At 38.7% G+C, this 20,298-nt stretch overlaps 1 protein-coding gene across 4 annotated transcripts in view; it reads left to right on the plus strand.

Moving 5' to 3' along the window:
* The window catches only part of EML4 (echinoderm microtubule associated protein like 4), a 157,035-nt gene that overhangs the window by 123,749 nt on the left and 12,988 nt on the right, over positions 1-20,298 (plus strand). For all 4 annotated transcript variants that reach the window (XM_005864753.2, XM_005864752.2, XM_014538451.1 and 1 more), the window contains 6 exons: positions 1,988-2,139; positions 4,216-4,341; positions 4,425-4,556; positions 5,233-5,300; positions 10,816-10,904; positions 13,009-13,106. In XM_005864753.2, the coding sequence (XP_005864815.1) occupies positions 1,988-2,139; positions 4,216-4,341; positions 4,425-4,556; positions 5,233-5,300; positions 10,816-10,904; positions 13,009-13,106 (665 nt within the window). The remainder of the gene's footprint in view (positions 1-1,987; positions 2,140-4,215; positions 4,342-4,424; positions 4,557-5,232; positions 5,301-10,815; positions 10,905-13,008; positions 13,107-20,298) is intronic.

A 20,298-nucleotide genomic window follows, 5' to 3' on the forward strand; every position in this document is an offset into this window, starting at 1 on the left:
CAACCATTTGTCTACTTTTGCTCTCTGGATTTACCTGTTTTTGGACATTTCATATCAGTGAAATAATACGTTATATGCCCTTTTGTGTTTAGCTTCTTTCACTTCAACCTTAATGTTTTCACAGTTCATCCATGTTGTGGCATGTGTCAGTACTTAATCCCTTTTTATGGCTGAATAATATTCCATGATATGACATGCCACGTTTTGTTTTCCATTCGTTGGTTGATGAATGATTTTAGAAAATGAACACTTTCCTAGTTTTATTGATATATAATTGACACATACCATTGTATAAGTTTAAGGTATACCACATAATGATTTGACCACAAGTTTAGTTAACATCCATCCCCTCACATAGTTAAAATTTTTTCTCCTGATGAGAACTTTTATGATCTGCTTTCTCTGCATCTTTCAAGTATACAATACAGTATTGTTTACTGTGGTCATTAAATTCCCAGACCTTATTTACCTTATAACTGGAAGTACGTACCTTTTGACCACCTTCACTCATTTCCCCCACTGAACAATTTTTAAACTTGTAACTTCTTTACTTTTCTAAAGGATCTAAGGTCTATTTATTGACTTAACTTTGGCCAAATTTAAACAAGGCTCTACCTTCCCATTTTGAGCCTGGTAACCAATTCTGCAAAATAATTGTCTTCCAAAAAGCTTAACTCTTGCTCTACCAGCCTCACTAGCCAGATAAAGAGCTTCTCTGAATAAGGTCTGATAAATACCAAAGGAAAAGGTTTGGGTACTAAAATCTTATCCTCACCTTTAAAAAAGAGAATCTGATTGTGTGTGTGTGCGTGTGTGTATTTATGTACGTATGTAATCCCCTTTTCTGTACCTGCCTTGTCCCTCCCTGGCTACTTGTAAAATGCTGTGAGCATACAAGAAAGCTGGCCTGTCATTCAACTATCACATTGATACAGCTTTAATTTAAAATACTTCTCTGGTTGGTCAAAACCCACTACTCCAGGCCTCCAGTGCCCACTTCTGCCCAGTGCCTTTCCCAGTCTCCATATCTCAGCAAATAAAGGGGGTGGGGTAGTCCTTGCCAGAGCTGGTAGGTCAACAGTCGTTGCTAAATGTTAAATACTGTTACCTCAGCAGGAAATTAAAGCTTTTTGCAAACTTAAGGGTACATTGAGTGAAGAGCCTTGAGCCCTATTCACAGCTTTGTCACTAGCTAACTATGTGGTACTGGTTAAGCCATTTCTATACCTGTGTGTCCTCAATTCTAAAATCAGAAAAGTGATACTATGCTAACTACCATAATAAGATGATTATAAGAGATTGTAAAGTTCTGAGTATCCCGTTGTCTATAGAATTGTCACTACTCTACCCTTTTGTAAGAACGTGTTTTGAAATATTTTCAGAGTAACAATATTGACATAAATACAAAAGGTTGTATTAAGCTACACTACCAGCCTTGCATAACTTGCTGAAAATAGGTGTTTGATTGTTGAGTTGTAGGCACTTTTGAGTAATCACTCTATACCAGTGGTTCTCAACCTGTGGGTCGCGACCCCTTTGGCGGTCGAACGACCCTTTCACAGGGGTCGCCTAAGACCATCCTGCATATCAGATATTTACATTACGATTCATAACAGTAGCAACATTACAGTTATTAAGTAGCAACGAAAATTTTATGGTTGGGTCACAACATGAGGAACTGTATTTAAAGGGCCAGAAGGTTGAGAACCACTGCTTTATACAAATGGTCCCCAACTTACTGTGGTTTGACTTACAGTTTTTCAACTTTACCATGGTGCAAACGTGATATGCACTTTGATAGAAACCAACTAGACTAAACTATGATGTTTGGTGGATTAGGTATATTAAATGCATTTTCATCATACAATGGGTTTATCATGATGTAATCCCATCTTAAGTCATAAAGCATCTATTTTCTTCCAGAAAGCCACTAAAGTTTGAGGGGAAATGTTATCACTAGTGTTTTTATTTTTTCCTATCGTATTAGGTATTTATCAGATCAGCAAACAAATCAAAGCTCATGATGGCAGTGTATTCACACTTTGTCAGATGAGAAATGGGATGTTATTAACCGGAGGAGGAAAAGACAGGAAAATAATTCTGTGGGATCATGATTTGAATCCCGAAAGAGAAATTGAGGTAAGGATGGGAACATAAAAATTATAATGTTAAATCCTCTAAACTAATGTCTTCTGTCCCACTTTAAGATAACTTACACTTTCTGGGAAGTTGGTGCATATCCTGGTCATTTCATTTCCTCAAAATGAAAAGAAAAAAGAAACCAATCATTAAACACAATAATTTGAAAGCATTTAAAAAAAAAAAAAAGATTGGGCAGAATAATTAACTTACTTGTTTATTTCTAAGGCTTTTTTTTCTTAGTGATCCAAAATATAACCAGGGTATGCAAAATGACCAATTTAATTTTAATACTGAAAATAATCATTTCAACAGTGAGCTTAATGATAGTAGATAATTATCTATGCTTGTTTCTTCTTCATGGTGTGGACCCAGGTGTATTTATAAAACCTGACAGGTATTATGTGTACTGTGAAAGGTATTAAATGCTAATTGAATTGAGGTCTCAGATGGTAGAACAGTTAAGAATTGTATTTTAGATCAATAATTCTCAAAGCAAGGGCAAATTTCTTGCTTTGATATTGACTCTTTTTGAGTGACTTAAATTTTGAACTTATACTCACTGTATTCTAAACATGTTTTCCAGACAAAATCTCTAAAAAGAGGATCCTGATAGTACTGCTCTTGGGTTTTATTTTCAAGAAGATAGATAAGAAAGAATTGCTTTATCTCAGCCTTAAATTCATGCTGTTTCTTTTCTTCACAGATAACTCATACCCTCTGTAGTCAAGCTATACCATCTAGTTTATCCTCCTCTTGCCATTTCTAATGTAAATTTGGATTACTTTTAGAATTCAGTTCTTTGTGCTTTCAGGAGTAATTTTGGGGTCATACTTCATAAAGAAGGAGTCATTCTTTGGTTTAAATGAGGTTGATCTACCAAGGAGTCCTATTAATGAGTTATAACACTTTACTTATTATATTAACTAGTAGCCCGGTGCACGAAATTCGTGCGGGGGGTGAGGAGGGGCTTGTCCCTCAGCCTGGCCTGCCCCCTCTCCAATCTGGGATCCCTCTCGCAATCCGGGACTGCTGACTCCTAACCAGCTCGCCTGCCTGCCTGATTGCCCCTAACCACTCTGCCTGCCAGCCTGCTCGCCCCCAACTGCCCCCCCTGCCGGCCTGATTGCCTCCAACTGCCCCCCTGCCAGCCTGATCACCCTAAACTGCCCTCCCTTCCTGGCCTGATCGCCCCTAACCGCCTCTGCCTCAGCCCCACCACCATGCCTTTGTCCAGAAGGACGTCCAGAAGATCTCCCGGAAGGTCTCCCAGTCTAATTAGCATGTTACCCTTTTATTAGGATAGATACTAGAGGCCCAGTGCACAAAATTCGTGCACGGGGTGGGGGGGTCCCTCAGCCCAACCTGTGCCCTCTTGCAGTCTGGGACCCCTCACTCCTTACTGCCTTCCTGCTCACTGCTCTGAGGCTTCCACCACCACTGCTGTGTTCGCCAGATGTGAGCCTGGCTTCTGGCTGAGTGGCACTCCTGCCTTGAGTGTCTGCCCCCTGGTGGTCAGTGCACATCATAGCAACTGGTCGTTCTGGTCCTTCTGCTGTAACAGTCATTTAGGCTTTTAGTATCTAGATAACATTCACTGAGAGTTTCCCATGTAATGGATTAAATGAGATTGATCTACCAAGGAGTCCTATTAATGAGTTATAACACTTTACAATATACTGCTTTTTAGTTTACAGAGTAAGTAGCGTCTGTATTATTAGTATTATTATTATTATTATTATTCCCATATTATATATAAAGAAACTTGTCTTAGGCTAAATGACTTGACCAAAATAACAACTATTAAGTAACAAAACCAGACCTTCCTCTCCTCCTAAGCCTTAATTCTTAAAATCATGTAAAATATAAATTTAAAATGTACTGAAACAAAGAATGTTAATAATAATAATAATACATTATAACTTCTGTGTAATAAAATGAATTGAATAAATAAATTATCATTAGCATAAGATTACCATATTACTTTCAAATTTGGAATTTTGTCACTCATTACCCCATAATGCATGTTAGTATGTGCATGGTGACATTACAGTGTGGGTTGTGTTTTCTTTTTAGGTTCCTGATCAGTATGGAACAATCAGAGCTGTTGCAGAAGGAAAGGCAGATCAATTTTTAGTAGGCACATCACGAAATTTTATTTTACGGGGAACATTTAATGATGGCTTCCAAATAGAAGTCCAGGTAACTGTAATTTTAACCATTAACTGAATATTTTTATGATATTTTGTTTCTTTTAACATAATAATAGGTGTATTTTATTTCAGGGTCATACAGATGAACTTTGGGGTCTTGCCACACATCCCTTCAAAGATTTGCTCTTGACGTGTGCTCAGGACAGACAGGTGTGCATGTGGAACTCAATGGAACACAGGCTGGAATGGACCAGACTCGTAGATGTGAGTAAAACAAAATTGGATTATAATCTCCCCACAGAAATGCCCCAGACTAGCATTTGGAAGCAGCAAAAGTGAAAGAACTCAGCATTGGTTAAAACAAAGTGTTCAGTAAAGGGAAGAGTGTTTAGTCAAAAATATTCCATGAACCCACTCTGAAGAAGCAAATTAGCAGTGCAAAAGCTCAATTTTTCCATCAGTTTCCATAGTAAAAAGATTTCACATGTACATGGAGCACTGTTCAGAAATGTTTGGGCCTCTGGTGGTGGTGCAGTTGGATTCAGTAAGTGCTGCTCACTAACAGACTGTCTTCTTTTTGAATTGGTCTCTTACTGTATTTTCTCCCAACCCCACTGAGATACCCATCTTGTCTAGCCCAAAAGGTGTATACATTTTCTTTGCAGACTCTAAAGAACTATACAAATGTTTGTTGTTGTTCTATTATTATTCCACTGCCTAGCCACAAGCTGGTTGTCCTTTCTCCTCACCACTCTGCCAGCGTACCCCTTCCTGCTCTGAAATTCTTTTTTCCTCTCATATCCACATAGCTACAAGGATGTTGATTGGAATTTGATGTTTATATGAAACAAGTTATTTTCAAATAGTTTTTGCTACTGTTCCTATAGATCTAGTGAGACTTTCTCATGTACTCCCCAACAGCTTTCTGTCTTTCTTCTAGGAACCAGGACACTGTGCAGATTTTCATCCAAGTGGCACAGTGGTGGCCATAGGAACGCACTCAGGCAGGTAGGGTCTTTAAGGGAATGTGAGCTGAGTGATTTGAAGTGGTGGAATGTTTAACCATTGTTAGGAATGTTGTCAATCTGATCTGGAGATTTATTTTTAGGTGGCACACTAATATGCATGTTGCTCTTATCTGTTACATATACTCTTTCAATCATTAGTAATTATTTACTGAGCACCTGCTCTTGGTTAGACACTGTTGTGGGGATTTAAGCTACATCAGAGTGCAAAACAAAAATCCCTGCCCTGTGCAGCCCGCATTACAGTACATGTCAGGGACAGTGAGCCTGGCAGATGGCTGGGTAAAGAATTTAATTTAGTTTTGATGCAGAATCACAGCAACAGAACACTAGACCTGGAGACACTTAAGCAATCCAGCTGAACCTACCAATTTTGATGGTGAATGTACCTTGGCAAGCCAGCAATGTAGCTAAAGTATTGTTATCAAAATTCAGCCAGATACTGTTGACGATAGAGGTTCTAGGCATAAATGCTCCTTCTCAAAAGGGAGATGTTCAAGTGATATTAGCGCTAGCTGAGACTTTCTTCTTTGACATAATTAAAAGAGAAGATTTCTAGTTAGAAAAGAACAGCTTTTTCCCTCTGCAATTTGGTGTTACTTAACGTGGTCCTTGGGTACTCCTGCGCTCATTTCCCAGGTGACAGTGTCTTTGAACTCTATCAGCATGAATCTCCCAGAGTTCTGCCTTGTTACAACTCCAGTTCTGAGTCGCTCTTCCAATGCTTATTGAATTCCTGCAACTGTAAGGCACTGATCTCGATGCATGGAGTGGCACAGAGGAATATGAGACATGGTCCCTTTCCCCAAGTAGATTATGTATGTCCATAAGAAAATACAGAGCTTTTATTAGGTTTAGCATTACTTGAATAAACAGGCAGCAGTGCTTGGAGTTCAACAGAGAAATTACTGTGAGCCTGAGTTGTCAGAGAACACTTCACAGAGGAGGTGAGATTGGTCCTGCCTTGGAGGAGTCCTTGGATCTTGAAGAGGCAGTGAAGAGTGAGGAGTCATATCAGGCAGGAGGAAATAGATGGAGCAAATTCAGGTCAAGAACGTTTCTAAAGGCTTTTTGATACCTAAACTTGTTAGCTTGGCCTGTAAAGCCCATTAATGATTGTTTTTTTTACATTTATTGTTGAAAGTATTACAGAGGTCTCCTCCTCCACACACACACATCCCAGGCCTTCACCACAGGATTGTCTGTGTCTACAAGCTCTTTGGTTAATCTCTTCCTGCCCCCCTCCACTCCCTCCACCTCCTCCCCTACTCCCCTTTGTGCTTCTCTCTCTCTTTTTTAATCCTCACCCAACAAGGATATTCCATTGAATTTTAGAGAGAGTGGAAGAAAGAGGGAAAGACAGAAACAGCGATGTGAGAGAAGCACATCGATTGGTTGCCTCCTGCACAAGCCCCGACCAGGGACTGGGCCGGGGAGGATCCTGCAACCAAAGTACATGCCCTTGACCAGAATTGAACCCAGGACCCCCAGGACCCTTCGGTCTGCAGGCAGACACTCTATCCATTGGACCAAACCGGCTTAGGGCCCCTTTGTACTTTTCTATCTACTCCTCTCCACCTGTTTATGTCCCACCTATCTGTGCCACATTTGATGAGATGAAATCCCAGGTCACCTACATCCTCCCTGCCTGAAATTTCATAATCCTTGTATATTTCATTTTACTTTATTAACTCACTCTTTCTCCCCAGTCTGATTATAAACTCCTGTTTTGCGTCCTTTCCTGTCTCTTTTCTTCTCTGAATCCCTAAATGTTAGTGCATCACAGGCAGAGAGAGATCACACCCTTCCCTGTTGTGAGACAGTGAAAAGCACAGGCCAGAGCTCTATCCTGGTTCTGCCACTAACTACTTGGTTGATGACTGGTTGGGGGTTTTGGCATCATAGGATTTCATTGTTCTTATTTGTAAAATAAGAAAGTTGAAATGGGCTACTCTTTTCCTGTTTTTGACTTTATACATTTTTCTGATTATAAAAGCCACATTCCTATTCTTGCATTAGATCATAAACAAGGACCTAATGGATCTTTCTAAATGTATTCGAGATGAGAAATCTTTGGTTATATATTTAAACTGATCTGACATGTGAGTCAAATACCAAAATGTAGTACCATCATTTATCTTAGGGGCAATATAGAGCCCCATAATGATTCCAGATTACCTTAAAGCGGAAGCTTGGTATACTCTAGATTAGAATAAGAATAAATTCAACACAGTGAAAACTTAAATATTTATTTCTATAAAATTCCCTTTGGTAGAGAATTTGTTATGTTCTCCATACCTTTATTAGGGACAGAGATCCTGAGTCCAAAAAATCTTTCTGAAGATAGAACATAATTCATGCAGTGAAAAGCATGGGAGCTTTAAAATTATTTCTTGGGGTCCATATGGAAGTTGTTTATTTTCAGTAACAAAGTTGTTGGATTATTACTAAAAATTGCTTACCAAAAGTAGAATTAATCTCTTATATGTGACTGAAGAAATAGAAAAAGGAGGCAGAGGTCTCTTTTGTTTTTTTTAAATAACTACCATCTCTAGTAAATGACTCAGAGTTTTTGTTTCCTACATGTTATACCAATAAGACATTCTGGTGTTTTTTGTTTTGTTTTTTTAATCCTCACCCGAGGATATTTTTCTATTGATTTTCAGAGAGAGTGGAAGGGAAGAAAGGAGGGGGGGGAGAGAAACATTGATGTAAGAGAGACACATTGATTGGTTGCCTCCTGAACACATCCAGACTGGAGCCAAGGAATGAACCTGCAACCCAGGTACATGCTCTTGACCCGGAATCAAACCTTCAGTGTGCGGGCTGACACTGTAACCATTGAGCAACACTGGCCAGGGCTCTGGGGTGGTTTTTTAAATATAACTTTTTGAGGGGTTTCCAAAACTATAGAATTGTTTGCAGTTTTCCTAGTAAGATTAAACTAATTTGGAAACAGTATCAGTTGGAGCTTCTCCAAAATAAAAATTGATAATTTTTGAATGCCTAAGAAGGTATGGTAAAGTTTACATAAATTCGTTAAAAACTAGAAACCTGACACCTGCAGAGTGGAGCTGTATCTCATTGTTCTTTAGGTATGTCTGTTTAATCTGAGTTGGAATATTTTGTTCCCTTACTGTGAGAGGGCAATTCACTTGGCATCAGCTTTGGCACTTCTTGGCTTAGAGGAGCATCACAGTGGAAGCCATAAAAGTTGATTAATGAAATACATTCTCAGAAGAAACCTTTAATCTATGGGAACTGTCCAATTGCAATAAAGTGTGTTTCTTATATACCTTTGAAATTGAAATGACCAGTAAACTTGTAGCATAAGCTTCAAATGCCAGTTTCCTACTTTTAAACTCCAGTATTCACAAATAGAAGCTATTTCTGTTACCTGGATAAAAGACAGAATTTGTGAATTAAGTTAGCTACCTGGAAGTTTCAACCTATGGCTCACAAGTTACTAAAATTCATTCATAAACATGTTTAGAGAGCAATTTTATAGGTAAACTAGAGGCCCGGTGCAAGGATTCGTGTACCAGTGGGGTCCCTCAGCCTGGCCTGCGGGGATCGGGCTGAAACCAGCTCTCTGACATCTCCCAAGGGGTCCCAGATTGTGAGAGGGTGCAGGCCAGGCCAAGGGACCCCACCAGTGCACCGTCGGGGCCAGGGAGGGACCACAGGAGGGCTCCAGGGCGTGTCCGGCCCATCTCGCCCAATCCCAGTCTTGGTGGACCCCAGCAGCAAACTAACCTACCAGTCGGAGCATCTGCCCTTGGTGGTCAGTGTGTGTTGTAGCAACTGGTCAAACGGTTGAATGAGTGGTCGGACACTTAGCATATTAGGTTTTATCATATACTAGTATATTATATAGAATAGTTGGGATCTTTTCGTCTTTCATCTCCTACCTTGAATTCATTAAGGCATATGAAACAGCATCACTAAACTTGTGTTTTTTAAGTTCTTTAAAGCACTATCCTCTCATAAATAGTATTTATTTTAATCTGAAAGATAAATGATCTCTTTCCAGATATTAGTTATATAATTAGTTTCAAAATTGAAAGGAACTGTCATTCTGATTTCTGTTACTGGCTTATTTTAGTGATAGAATTTTCCCATCTGAATAATTAAAAACAAAACTTGCTGCTTTTGTCCCACCCTCTTACATGAGATTTAGATAGTAATTTTATTTTTCTAGTATTGTCCCATTTTCTCCACCCTAACCATTTCTTCCTGCACACTGCACTACTACTAAGTAATTCTTGCTAAAATATAGGTTTTGTCATGTTTAAGACATTTTATATTAGTTCATTATTCATTTTACAAATATTTTTAATGCCTGATCTGAGCTAGGCAATGCTCAACTTTGAACTCCAACCAGCTCTGCATACTGTCTATAACAGTGATGGCGAACCTATGACACACGTGAACTCATTTTTTTGGTTGATTTTTCTTTGTTACATGGCATTTAAATATATAAAATAAATATCACAAATATAAGTCTTTGTTTTACTATGGTTGCAAATATCAAAAAATTTCTATATGTGACACAGCACCAGAGTTAAGTTAGGGTTTTTCAAAATGATGACACGCTGAGCTCAAAAGGTTCACCATCACTGGTCTATAACCTGCCTTCTCTCACTTATCCAGCCTTTGGTTGTCTATCCTTAGTTCCCAGCCTTTTCTTATAGCTCATATCTTGCCATACTCTTCTGAAACACCATTTCTTCCTTTAGTGCTTTTAGATAAGTCATTTATGATGTAGTTGGATTTAAGTCATTGTTTTACTTCTCAAGAGGCTTTTACATTTTTACTTTTCCTATAAATGTGAATGAAAAACTATCAAATTTAGTTTCTCTGTGCATATGTTAAGGTATTGGAGAGGCAGAGTGCCCCCTGCTGGTTCCTTTGAAATCACACCAAATGAATGGCTGGCTGCCTTTCCCTCCCACCTTCACACTGTGCGTGCTCCCTCCCACCTCCATAGCTGTGCAGCTTTCACTCCTCCTGCCTGAACTGCTGTTCTTCTTTCCCTCAGGGTTCAGCTCAACCCATATCCTACATCCTATCCTCCTGCTACCATTCATTTTCCTTATGAGAGTTCCTCTACTAGACGTACATAGTCAGCATCACTAAGATTGGCACTTGATTGTTTTGTTTTAATTGGCTCATTTCCTTTTCCCCACTTCTAGTATAATCTTCAGAAACACTGATCCTGTCATCTTATTCTATTTAGACTAATTAGCAAAGAAATGCTGTGGGCATTCAGTGAATACCTAAATAGAAATGAACATGCCTAGGCCCATATAAGTATATTTATATTGTATCTAGCAACATTTTGCAAAATGAACTCATCCTTCATTGGAAGAGGAAAACATGTCATACTTAAGAGTAATATTAAAATTTCTTAATTTTTAAAAAGGGAGAAATGATCAGCAACCATTTTCTCTATAAATGCTAACATCTGAAGATTTTTTATTTTTACTTCTTAATAGGTGGTTTGTTCTGGATGCAGAAACCAGAGATCTAGTTTCTATCCACACAGATGGGAATGAACAGCTCTCTGTGATGCGCTACTCAGTAGGTGAGTAGATTTACCCCCACCCTGGCATTCACAGCATTTCTCTATATCTGCTTTTTTCATTTTCAATGAAGCTGATTACTATATTCTCTGTCTAGAGTTGTAAAGTATTGAATATGGTTTCCCCAGAGTTTCCGATTAAACTCTGCTGCGAGAAACTGCAAAAACTCTGCTGCGAGAAACTGTAAAAAATCTGCTAAAGTTAAACAACATTCTAAATCAAGGAAACAAATTTATAATGAATTGTTAGACTGCATTCGCAATTGAAAGTAGAAAATAGTGCAATCACCCCATCCCACCACCACCCCAACACATACACACTTTATATTTTGGCACTAAACATACAGTGTGCTTAGAATTTTGAATAGGTACTAGGTTGAATGTTACATCTATTTAGCAACCTTTTCTTTGTATATAGGAGAATATAAAAGAAATTATAGAATATTAAAAATATACGAATTTTATAGGCCCTTCAAGTTCTTTAAAATCTAGTGGCATTATTCCGGATTACATATAGTAATGATTGTTTTATTAATTATATGAAACTAGAGGCCTGGTGCACGAAATTCATGGACTGGGCGGTGGGGGGTGTGCCTCAGCCTGGCCTGCGCCCTCTCACAGTCTGGGAGCCCTCAGGGGATGTCCAACTGCTGGCTTAGGCCCGCTCCCCCTGTCCTTAGCGCTTCTGCAGAGGTGGGAGAGGCTCCCGCCACTGCCGCTGCGCTCGCCAGCCATGAACCCAGCTTCTGGCTGAGCGGTGCTCCCCCTGTGGGATCGGGCCGAAACCGGCTGTCTTACATCCCCCAAGGGTTCCCGGATTGTGAGAGGGTATAGGCCAGGCTGAGGGACCCTACCAGTGCACTATCAGGGCGGGGGGAAGACATGAGAGGTTGGCCAGCTGGGGAGGGACCGCAGGAGGGCTCCAGGGCATGTCTGGCCTGTCTCACTCAATCCCGATCGGCTGGACCCCAGCAGCAAGCTAACCTACAGGTCAGAGCATCTACCCCCGGTGGTCAGTGCATGTCATAGTGACTGGTTGACTGCCCCCTGGGGGTCAGTGCATGTCATAGCGAGCGATTGAGCAGCCTTAGCATATCATTAGCATATTACGCTTTGATTGGTTTTGAACGGATTGGTTTTGAACGGCCAACCGGTTGACTGGACACTTAGCATATTAGGCTTTTATTATATAGGATACTCAGCAACCCAAGAATTTGGTAAGTTTGTTTAGCCTTGTTTGAATTAATCTTTGTACTTTATTTAAAATGTTAAGTTTTCATAGTATTCCAATTTTCTTTTCCTCTTATTATTATGATTTTGATTCATAACTTTCTTTCCTGGAGTTAGAGTGACATTCACATATATTCAAAAATATATTCCAGTAGTTGTTGGATTAGTGTGGGGTTCAGATGATCTTTTGATTGCTTCTAAGTTTTCTAAGTTGTTTCATAGGAAGCACTGAATACTGTTCTCTTGCGTTGAGAAAGGAAGGAAAAGTATTTGCTTCTATCTATAAGCCTGGCAAGAGTAGAAGCAGAAAAAGTTTTAGATTGGCTTTTTTCAATATTGTAGTAACAAGTAACTACTGCAAATGTAGCAGTTAATATACACGAATCAGTTGGACTTTATTGACCATCTGCTACATCAGTGGTTCTCAACCTTCCTAATGCCGCGACCCTTTAAACAGTTCCTCATGTTTTGACCCCCAATTTCATTGTACAAATTGAACATAATTAAAGCATAGTGATTAATCACAAAAACAATATGTAATTATATATGTGTTTTCCGATGGTCTTAGGCAACCCCTGTGAAAGGGTCGTTCAACCCCCAAAGGGGTCATGACCCACAGGTTGAGAACCGCTGTGCTACATAGTAAGTACAATAGAGGAGACCATAGAAAAGAGAACATAGCTCCTTGCCAGGAGAACCAACCCTATATTTGGAGAGGTCCTATGTGCTCAGCTGAAGTGAGCAATTATATGCTCAGCTTGCCATATGAATACTGTGATTTAGACCCGTAAAAGCTGGTTAACCTCCACGGGGCCAGATTGTAGTTATATCAGTGTAGCTATTTCTCTAGTCAACACTCTTTCTTGCTTTATTCTAGATGGCACCCGCCTGGCTGTAGGATCTCATGACAACTTTATTTACCTCTATGTAGTCTCAGAAAATGGAAGAAAATATAGCAGACATGGAAAGTGCACTGTAAGTAGAGAAGTAAGATAAATTGTGAGACTGTTGGAAATTTTTACTTATGTTAAAAAGAGTTAAATGTTTACATTGATGTACCTGTTGTTTTCTGCCCTTTAAACTTTAATCTCCATCTTTGAAAACTGAATTTACCTGACAGCAGAATATTGCAGTTCCCTGTGTACTATAGAAAGCTTTCTCCTTTGTTTAAAATTAAATCTTTATTGTTGAAAATATTACGTGTCCCTCTTTTCCCCCCATTGACTCCTCTAGCCTGTCCCCATCCCCCGCCCAAGGCCTTCACCACCCTTTTGTCTGTGTCCATGGGTTATGCATATATGCATACGAGTTCTTTGGTTGATCTCTTCCCATCCACCACCACCTTCCCTCAGAGACTCCACAGTCTGTTCCATGCTCCTATGTCTCTGGATCTATTTTGTTCATCAGTTTATTTTGTTCATTCAATTCTACATATGAGTGAGATCATGTGATACTTGTCTTTCTCTGACTGGCTTATTTCACTTAGCATAATGCTCTCCAGACCCCTCCTTGCTGTCTCAAAGAGTAAGAGATCCTTTTTTACTGCTGCATAGTATTCCATGGTGTAAATGTACCACAACTTTTTTATCCACTCATCTACTAATGGACACTTGGTCTCTTTCCAGATCTTAGGCATTATAAATTGCGCTATGAATATAGGGGTGCTTACATTCTTTCTGATTGGTGTTTCAGGTCTCTTAGGATATATTCCTAGAAGTGGGGTCACTGGGTCATATGACAGTTCCGTATTTAATTTTTTTAGGAAAGTCCATACTGTTTTCTATAATGGCTGCACCAGTCTGCATTCCCACCAGCAGTGTACTAGGGTTCCCTTTTCTTCACATCCTTGTCAACACTTGTTATTTGTTGATTTATTGATGGTAGCCATTCTGACAGGTGTGAGGTGATACCTCATTGTCATTTTAATTTGCATATCTGTGATGTCAGTGACTTTGAGTATTTTTTCGTATGATTCTTGGACATCTGTATGTCTGCTTTGGAGAAGTGTCTATTTAGGTCCTTTGCCCATTTTTTAATTGGATTGTTTTGTCTTCCTTTGTTAAGTTCCTTATATATTTTGGATATTACCCCTTTATCAGATGTATCATTGTCAAATATGTTCTCCCATACAGTGGGCTTCCTTTTTATTTTGTTGGTTTCTTTTGCTGTACAGAAGCTTTTTATTTTGATGTAGTCCCATTTGTTTATTTTCTTGTTAGTTTGCTTTGCCCTATGAGATGTATCCGCAAACATACTGCTATGAGAGATGTCTAAGAGTTTGCTACCTATGGTTTCTTCTAGGATTTTTATGGCTTCATCACTCCTTACTAAGTCTTTTATCCATTTTGAGTTTATTCTTGTGTATGGTGTAAGTTGGTGGTCTAGTTTCATTTTTTTGCAAGTATCTGTCCAATTATCCCAACACCATTTATTGAAGAGATTGTCTTGAGTCCATTGTATACTCTTGCCTCCTTTGTCGAATATTAATTTGAATGTAATGGCTTGGGTTGATTTCTGGGGTCTCTGTTCTGTTCCATTGAATTATATGTCTGTTCTTGTGCCAGTACCAGGCTGTTTGGATTACAGTGGCTTTGTAGTATAACTTGATATCTGGTATTGTAATTCCTCCAACTTTATTCTTTCTCAGGATTGGTGCAATTATTCGGGGTCTTTTCTGGTTCTATATTTGGAGTATTTGTTCTAGATCTATGAAATATGCCTTTGTTATTTTAATAGGGATTGCATTGAATCTGTAGATTGCTTTGGGTTGTATGGGCATTTTAATGATGTAATTCTACCAATCCATGAACATGGTATATTCTCCCACTTGTTTATGTCTTCCTCTATCTCTTTTTTTCAATGTCCTATAGTTTTCCGAGGACAAGTCTTTTACCTCCTTGGTTAACTTTATTCACTAAGTATCTTAATTTTTTTGTTGCAATGGTAAATGAGATTGTTTAGTTTCTCTTTCTGACAGTTCATTATTGGTGTATAAAAATGCCATCGATTTCTGGGTGTTAGTTTTGTATCCTGCTACATTGCAGAATTCCTTTATTAAAGCTGTAGTTTTTGTTGGAATCTTTAGGGTTTTCTGTGTACAATATCATGTCATTTGTGAATAATGAGAGTTCTACTTCCTCCTTTCCAATTTGGATACCTATTATTTCTTCTTTTGTCTGATCTCTGTGGATAGGACTTCTAGTACTGTGTTGAATAACAGTGGTGAAAGCGGACATCCCTATCTTGTTCCTGTTCTTAGGGGAAATGGTTTTAGTTTTTGCCCATTACGTATGATGTTGGCTGTAGGTTTGTCATATATGGCTGTTATTATGTTGAGATATGCTCCCTCTATTCCCACTTTGCTGAGAGTTTTTATCAAAAATGGGTGTTGTTTTGTCGAATGCTTTTTTTGCATCTATTGATATGATCATGATTTTTGTCTTTCAGTTTGTGATGTATCATGTTTATTGATCTGTGAATATTGAACCAGCCTTGCATCCCTGGAATAAATTCCACTTGGTCATGGTGTATGATCTTTTTAATATATTGCTGGATCTGATTTGCTAATATTTTGTTGAGGATTTTAGCATCTATGTTCATTGGGAATATTGGCTTGTAGTGCCTTTAACTGGTTTTAGAATTAGGATAATGCTGGCCTCATAAAAAGAGTTTGGAAGTGTTCCTTCCTCTTGAATTTTTTGGAATAGTTTGAGGAGGATAGGGGTTAGTTGTTCTTTGAAGGTTTGGCAAAACTCCCCTGTGAAGCCATCCAGACCAGGGCTTTTGTTTGCTCGGAGTTGTTTTTTTTTTTTTTATTATTATTATTATTATTATTACTACATGTTTTCTGATTCTTCCCTGATTCAGTTTTGGGAAATTTTTGTGGGGTGTTTTTAGGAATTTGTCCATTTCATCTACATTGTCTAGCTTGTTGACATATAGTTGTTCATAGTATTTTCTTTTACAACCCTTTGCATTTCTGTGGTGTCAGTTGTTACTTCACCACTTTCATTTTTGATTTTTTTTATTTGGGTCCTCTGTTTCTTGATGAGTCTGGCTAACAGTTCATCAATCTTGTTTATCTTTTCAAAGAACCAGCTCTTGGTTTCATGGATTTTTTTTTTCCCCCACTATCTCATTTATTTCTGCTCTGATCCTTATTGTTTCCTTCCTTCTACTTTGTGCTTTTCTTGTTCTCTTTCTAATTATTTAAGTTGTAGGGTTAAAATAGTTTATTATTAATTTTTCTTGTTTTTTTGAGGTAGGCCTGTAGTGCTATGAACTTCCCTTTCAGGACTGTTTTCACTGTGCCCCAGCTTTCTCCTTTTGATGGGAGTTTAATACTTGTCTGTCTCGGACTAATTTTAAGGTGGTTTCTTAAACCTTTCTATCAGAAACCCTTAGAATAACACATTTTGAAAATGGAATGAGTCAGAAATGAAACAGTCACTCACTTTTAACCCAAATGTCCCATGTTCCTGCCCACCCTGGCATCCTGTATCGCCTCTCTGCCGCTAAAATAATTTATATAAATATTTGTCTACATTAAGAAAATTAACATTTTCTTTAATTTGTTGCCATTTCAGATTGACAAGTTTATCACTTTACAATGAAGATTAGATTCAATTCTTTAAATATACTGAGTACTTACCTTATGGCAGGTACTCTGCTAATGAGATAAATGTTCTAGGCACTGGGAATATATGAAAGATTTGTTCCTTGTCCTAAAAAAGGACATTTGAGCTGAGGCCATGACGAGAAAGGCAGCTAGTATTCGGTCTTCTCACCTATAAGATGAGGATAATAGTTTCTGCTTCACTGGTTAAAACTTGTTAATCCATATAAAATATTTAGAATAGTGCTTGGCACATATATGTTGCTATATGTTAACTATTATTTTTATAGAAAATGAGGTAGCTTGATATGTATGATGTCAGATTAATTTAGGATTAGCAAATCACTTGAATTATCGATTATTGGCACAGATTCTTTAGCAGCCTTTATCACAAAATAGTTTCAGGGTAATAAAAGAATTCATTTTTCTTTTCTTAATAAGCAAAACCTAGGCCATTTACTTTTTGAAGAAGAAACATTTATATTTTTGCATATTTTGTATCATGTGCTAAAAATCAACCTATAATCTGGTCTACAAGCAACCTCAAAGTTTTAGAATTCATCCAAAATATTTTTGTTTGCCTTGACAGCAATTATGAATCATTTCTATTTATTTAAATCTATCTTTTAGTCTATTTTTATTTATATACTAGAGGCTTGGTGCACGAAATTCGTGCACGGGGGCGGGAAGTCCCTCAGCCCGACCTGCACCCTCTCCAATCTGGGAGCCCTCAGGGGATGTCCTACTGATGGCTTAGGCCCGCTCCCCGTGGTTCTCTGCTGTCTGCGGGGCCCACTTGGCTGCTCCCGGGTCACCACAGGCAACAGCCAAGCAGGCCCTGCTCTCAGCAGCCACCCTTGGGACTGGAGGACTCCAGCAGGGCTGAGAGGACTGGCGCTGCCATCTTGTGGCTGTGGGCACCACCGTCTTTCTGTCAGAGTGACAGTTAATTTGCATATTACTCTTTTATTAGATAGGATTTTTTTAAATTGATTTCAGAGAGGGAGAGAGACATAGAAACATAAGTGGTGAGAGAGAATCATTGATTGGCTGCCTCCTGCATGCCCCACACTGGGGATTGAGCCAGCAAACAGGGCATATGCTCTGACTGGGAATCCAACTGTGACCTCCTGGTTCATAGGTCAACCACTGAGCCAAGCCAGCCAGGCTCAATTTATTATTTTAATATTTGTGATATAGGGTAATATAATAACACTTCATTATGCAACTTGATTAAATAAAATGTTCCACTGAAAGAAATTTTCAGATTACCAAAGTTTACTTTAATTAATTTTTACCTCAGCCTTTTTATAAAGTCCATGTCTTTAATAGACTGTAGCAAGTATAATTTAATATTGTGGTATAAAATTTTACAGGTAGCACGTACTCAGCATTAATTTTATGGATGAAGATACCGAGTTTCAGAGGAGATAAATGACTTGTTGTTGGTCACATGCTGACATAGTGGTAGCTATGGGACCTGAATCCTATTCTCATCGTAGTAGAGTAAACTTTCTCATGTATGATAATGCCTGGATTTATCAATATGTATATTGGGCTGTGCTCTTACAGCACAACTGATTCAGAAAGGAAGCAGCAATGCGTGACATTGGATGAGAATGACCTTGGAAGTGTTAAAAAAATGGCAAGCTTATCAGTTGCATGAGACTTGGCCTTTTCTGATTGGGCAGCTTTTATCTTTCGAGCATTTCAAAGGATTATTTTGAGATATCCCTAGGAACTGTTAAAGTTTATAGTACTGTTTGAGGCTGTAATGGAAGGTTCAGTTACTCCGCTTTTCTAATTATCTGTTTTGTCTTTGCTCCCAGCTGTCACTTCTTACTGTCTGTTTCCACCAGCTGGTCTTACAGTTTCATGTTCACTTCTCTTATCTGTTGTCTGCTATAAGACAGACAAAACTGGGCTAATGCTCGCTCTGCCACTTATTAATTTATGGCTTTAGGAAAGTTAATTAACTTCTATGAGTCTTAATACCATTATCTTAAAATTGGAGATTATAATAGTTCCTACTTTATGGGATTGTTGCCAAGATTAGGTCTTTGCTAAAATGTGGCTACTGGAGCTACTCTCAGAGTTCCAAGTACAAATGCTGTTCTCTGTTTTATTTCCAATATTTTTCTGTTAGGAGTCAGCATTTTAGTGACCACCATAGCTACAGAAACATATTTAGAATTTCAGAATATGTCCCTCTGATAAATTATAACCAGGCAGTTGGAGCTTGTCCCTCTTCACAGCATCATGTTCTATGGGAATGTCAATTGGGAAGATGACTAGCACCCAAGCACATGAAGAAGCAGTAGTTAGAGGAGGGCAGTTGGTCATTCAATGGTGTGCTTGAAGAGGTCATTACAGGCCAAGACCTTGCTTGCAGTCTCATAAGCTGAGAAACAAGACAAGATCATTTTAGAAAGATGGACTTACATCATCCAAGTTCTCCAAAGCTGGTGTCTAAAATATCAGTTTATAACAGGAGCTGTAACTGGCAAGGAACTGAATCCTAGTTTCCTCTGATCAATCAAATTTTCTTTCTATAAGCAAGCCTCAGGACTCCAAGACATAATCAGAATGCTAGTTTATTCATTAAAAGTAAGATACATAATTGACAAGGGGACAGGATGTGAGGATCCTCTAGACAGCACTTCCCTTTAAGCCAAATTATTTGGTCTGGCCCTGCCAAGGCATTAGGGGTGAGTTAATTAAATGTTTGACCAAATATAGCAGGCTAATTTTTAAGTTGATAATTTTGAATGACCAGCAAATGATGTTATAAATATCCAAATGGCCCTTGGCAGAAAAAAGGTTCCCACCCCTGCAAGCAAAAGAGTGCATATGAAATCCGAGTATAATCAGAAGGTGAGTGAGCTCACAGTAGGGTGAGAGCTGCCACGGGGCTGGTCTTGGTTGCGGTCCCTCTGCTCTGGACATTAGGTGGGTACTGCCCACATTTGCCTCTGTGGCTCCTCTTTCGTTGCAGACCACCATCCCCACACTCCTATTGAATAATACCATCTTTGGATAGACTGATACATGCAGTCAGATTGTACTTCAGACTTGCCAGCTTTGGAGCTTTATGACTCTTACTTCTTTGTTTTTTTTTTCTGATTTGATTTATGTTGATCATAAAGTTTAACTATGAGAGATTTGGGGGAGAAACCCAGTTGTAGTTTCCATAAACACACAAAACTTGCTCTTCCATTCATTGAAATGTATTTCCATTTTCTACTGACCCAGGTATCTTTCATAATCTTCCTGAAGTTTATCCTTCCCCACTTAAAATTTCAGTATTTAGAAAAACTTACCATAAACTCGAAATTTAGAGATTTGTTGTGTATTCCCTCTTCTAGGTGTTCTTTAGAAACGTTGTATGACCTCATTTAGAATCATAAATTGTTAAGCATATAAAGGGCAGAAAGCATTATCTTGTCGACATCCTCATTTGGTGAATAAGAAAAGTGAGGCAGCTATAGCAGGAGCTCATTTATCACAGTCCTTGGTTTTGTGTCCTAACCCTGCTGAGCAAGCCAATCTGAA

Source organism: Myotis brandtii, unplaced genomic scaffold (assembly GCF_000412655.1).
Source record: "Myotis brandtii unplaced genomic scaffold, ASM41265v1 scaffold191, whole genome shotgun sequence".
Classification (NCBI taxonomy): Eukaryota; Metazoa; Chordata; class Mammalia; order Chiroptera; family Vespertilionidae; genus Myotis; species Myotis brandtii.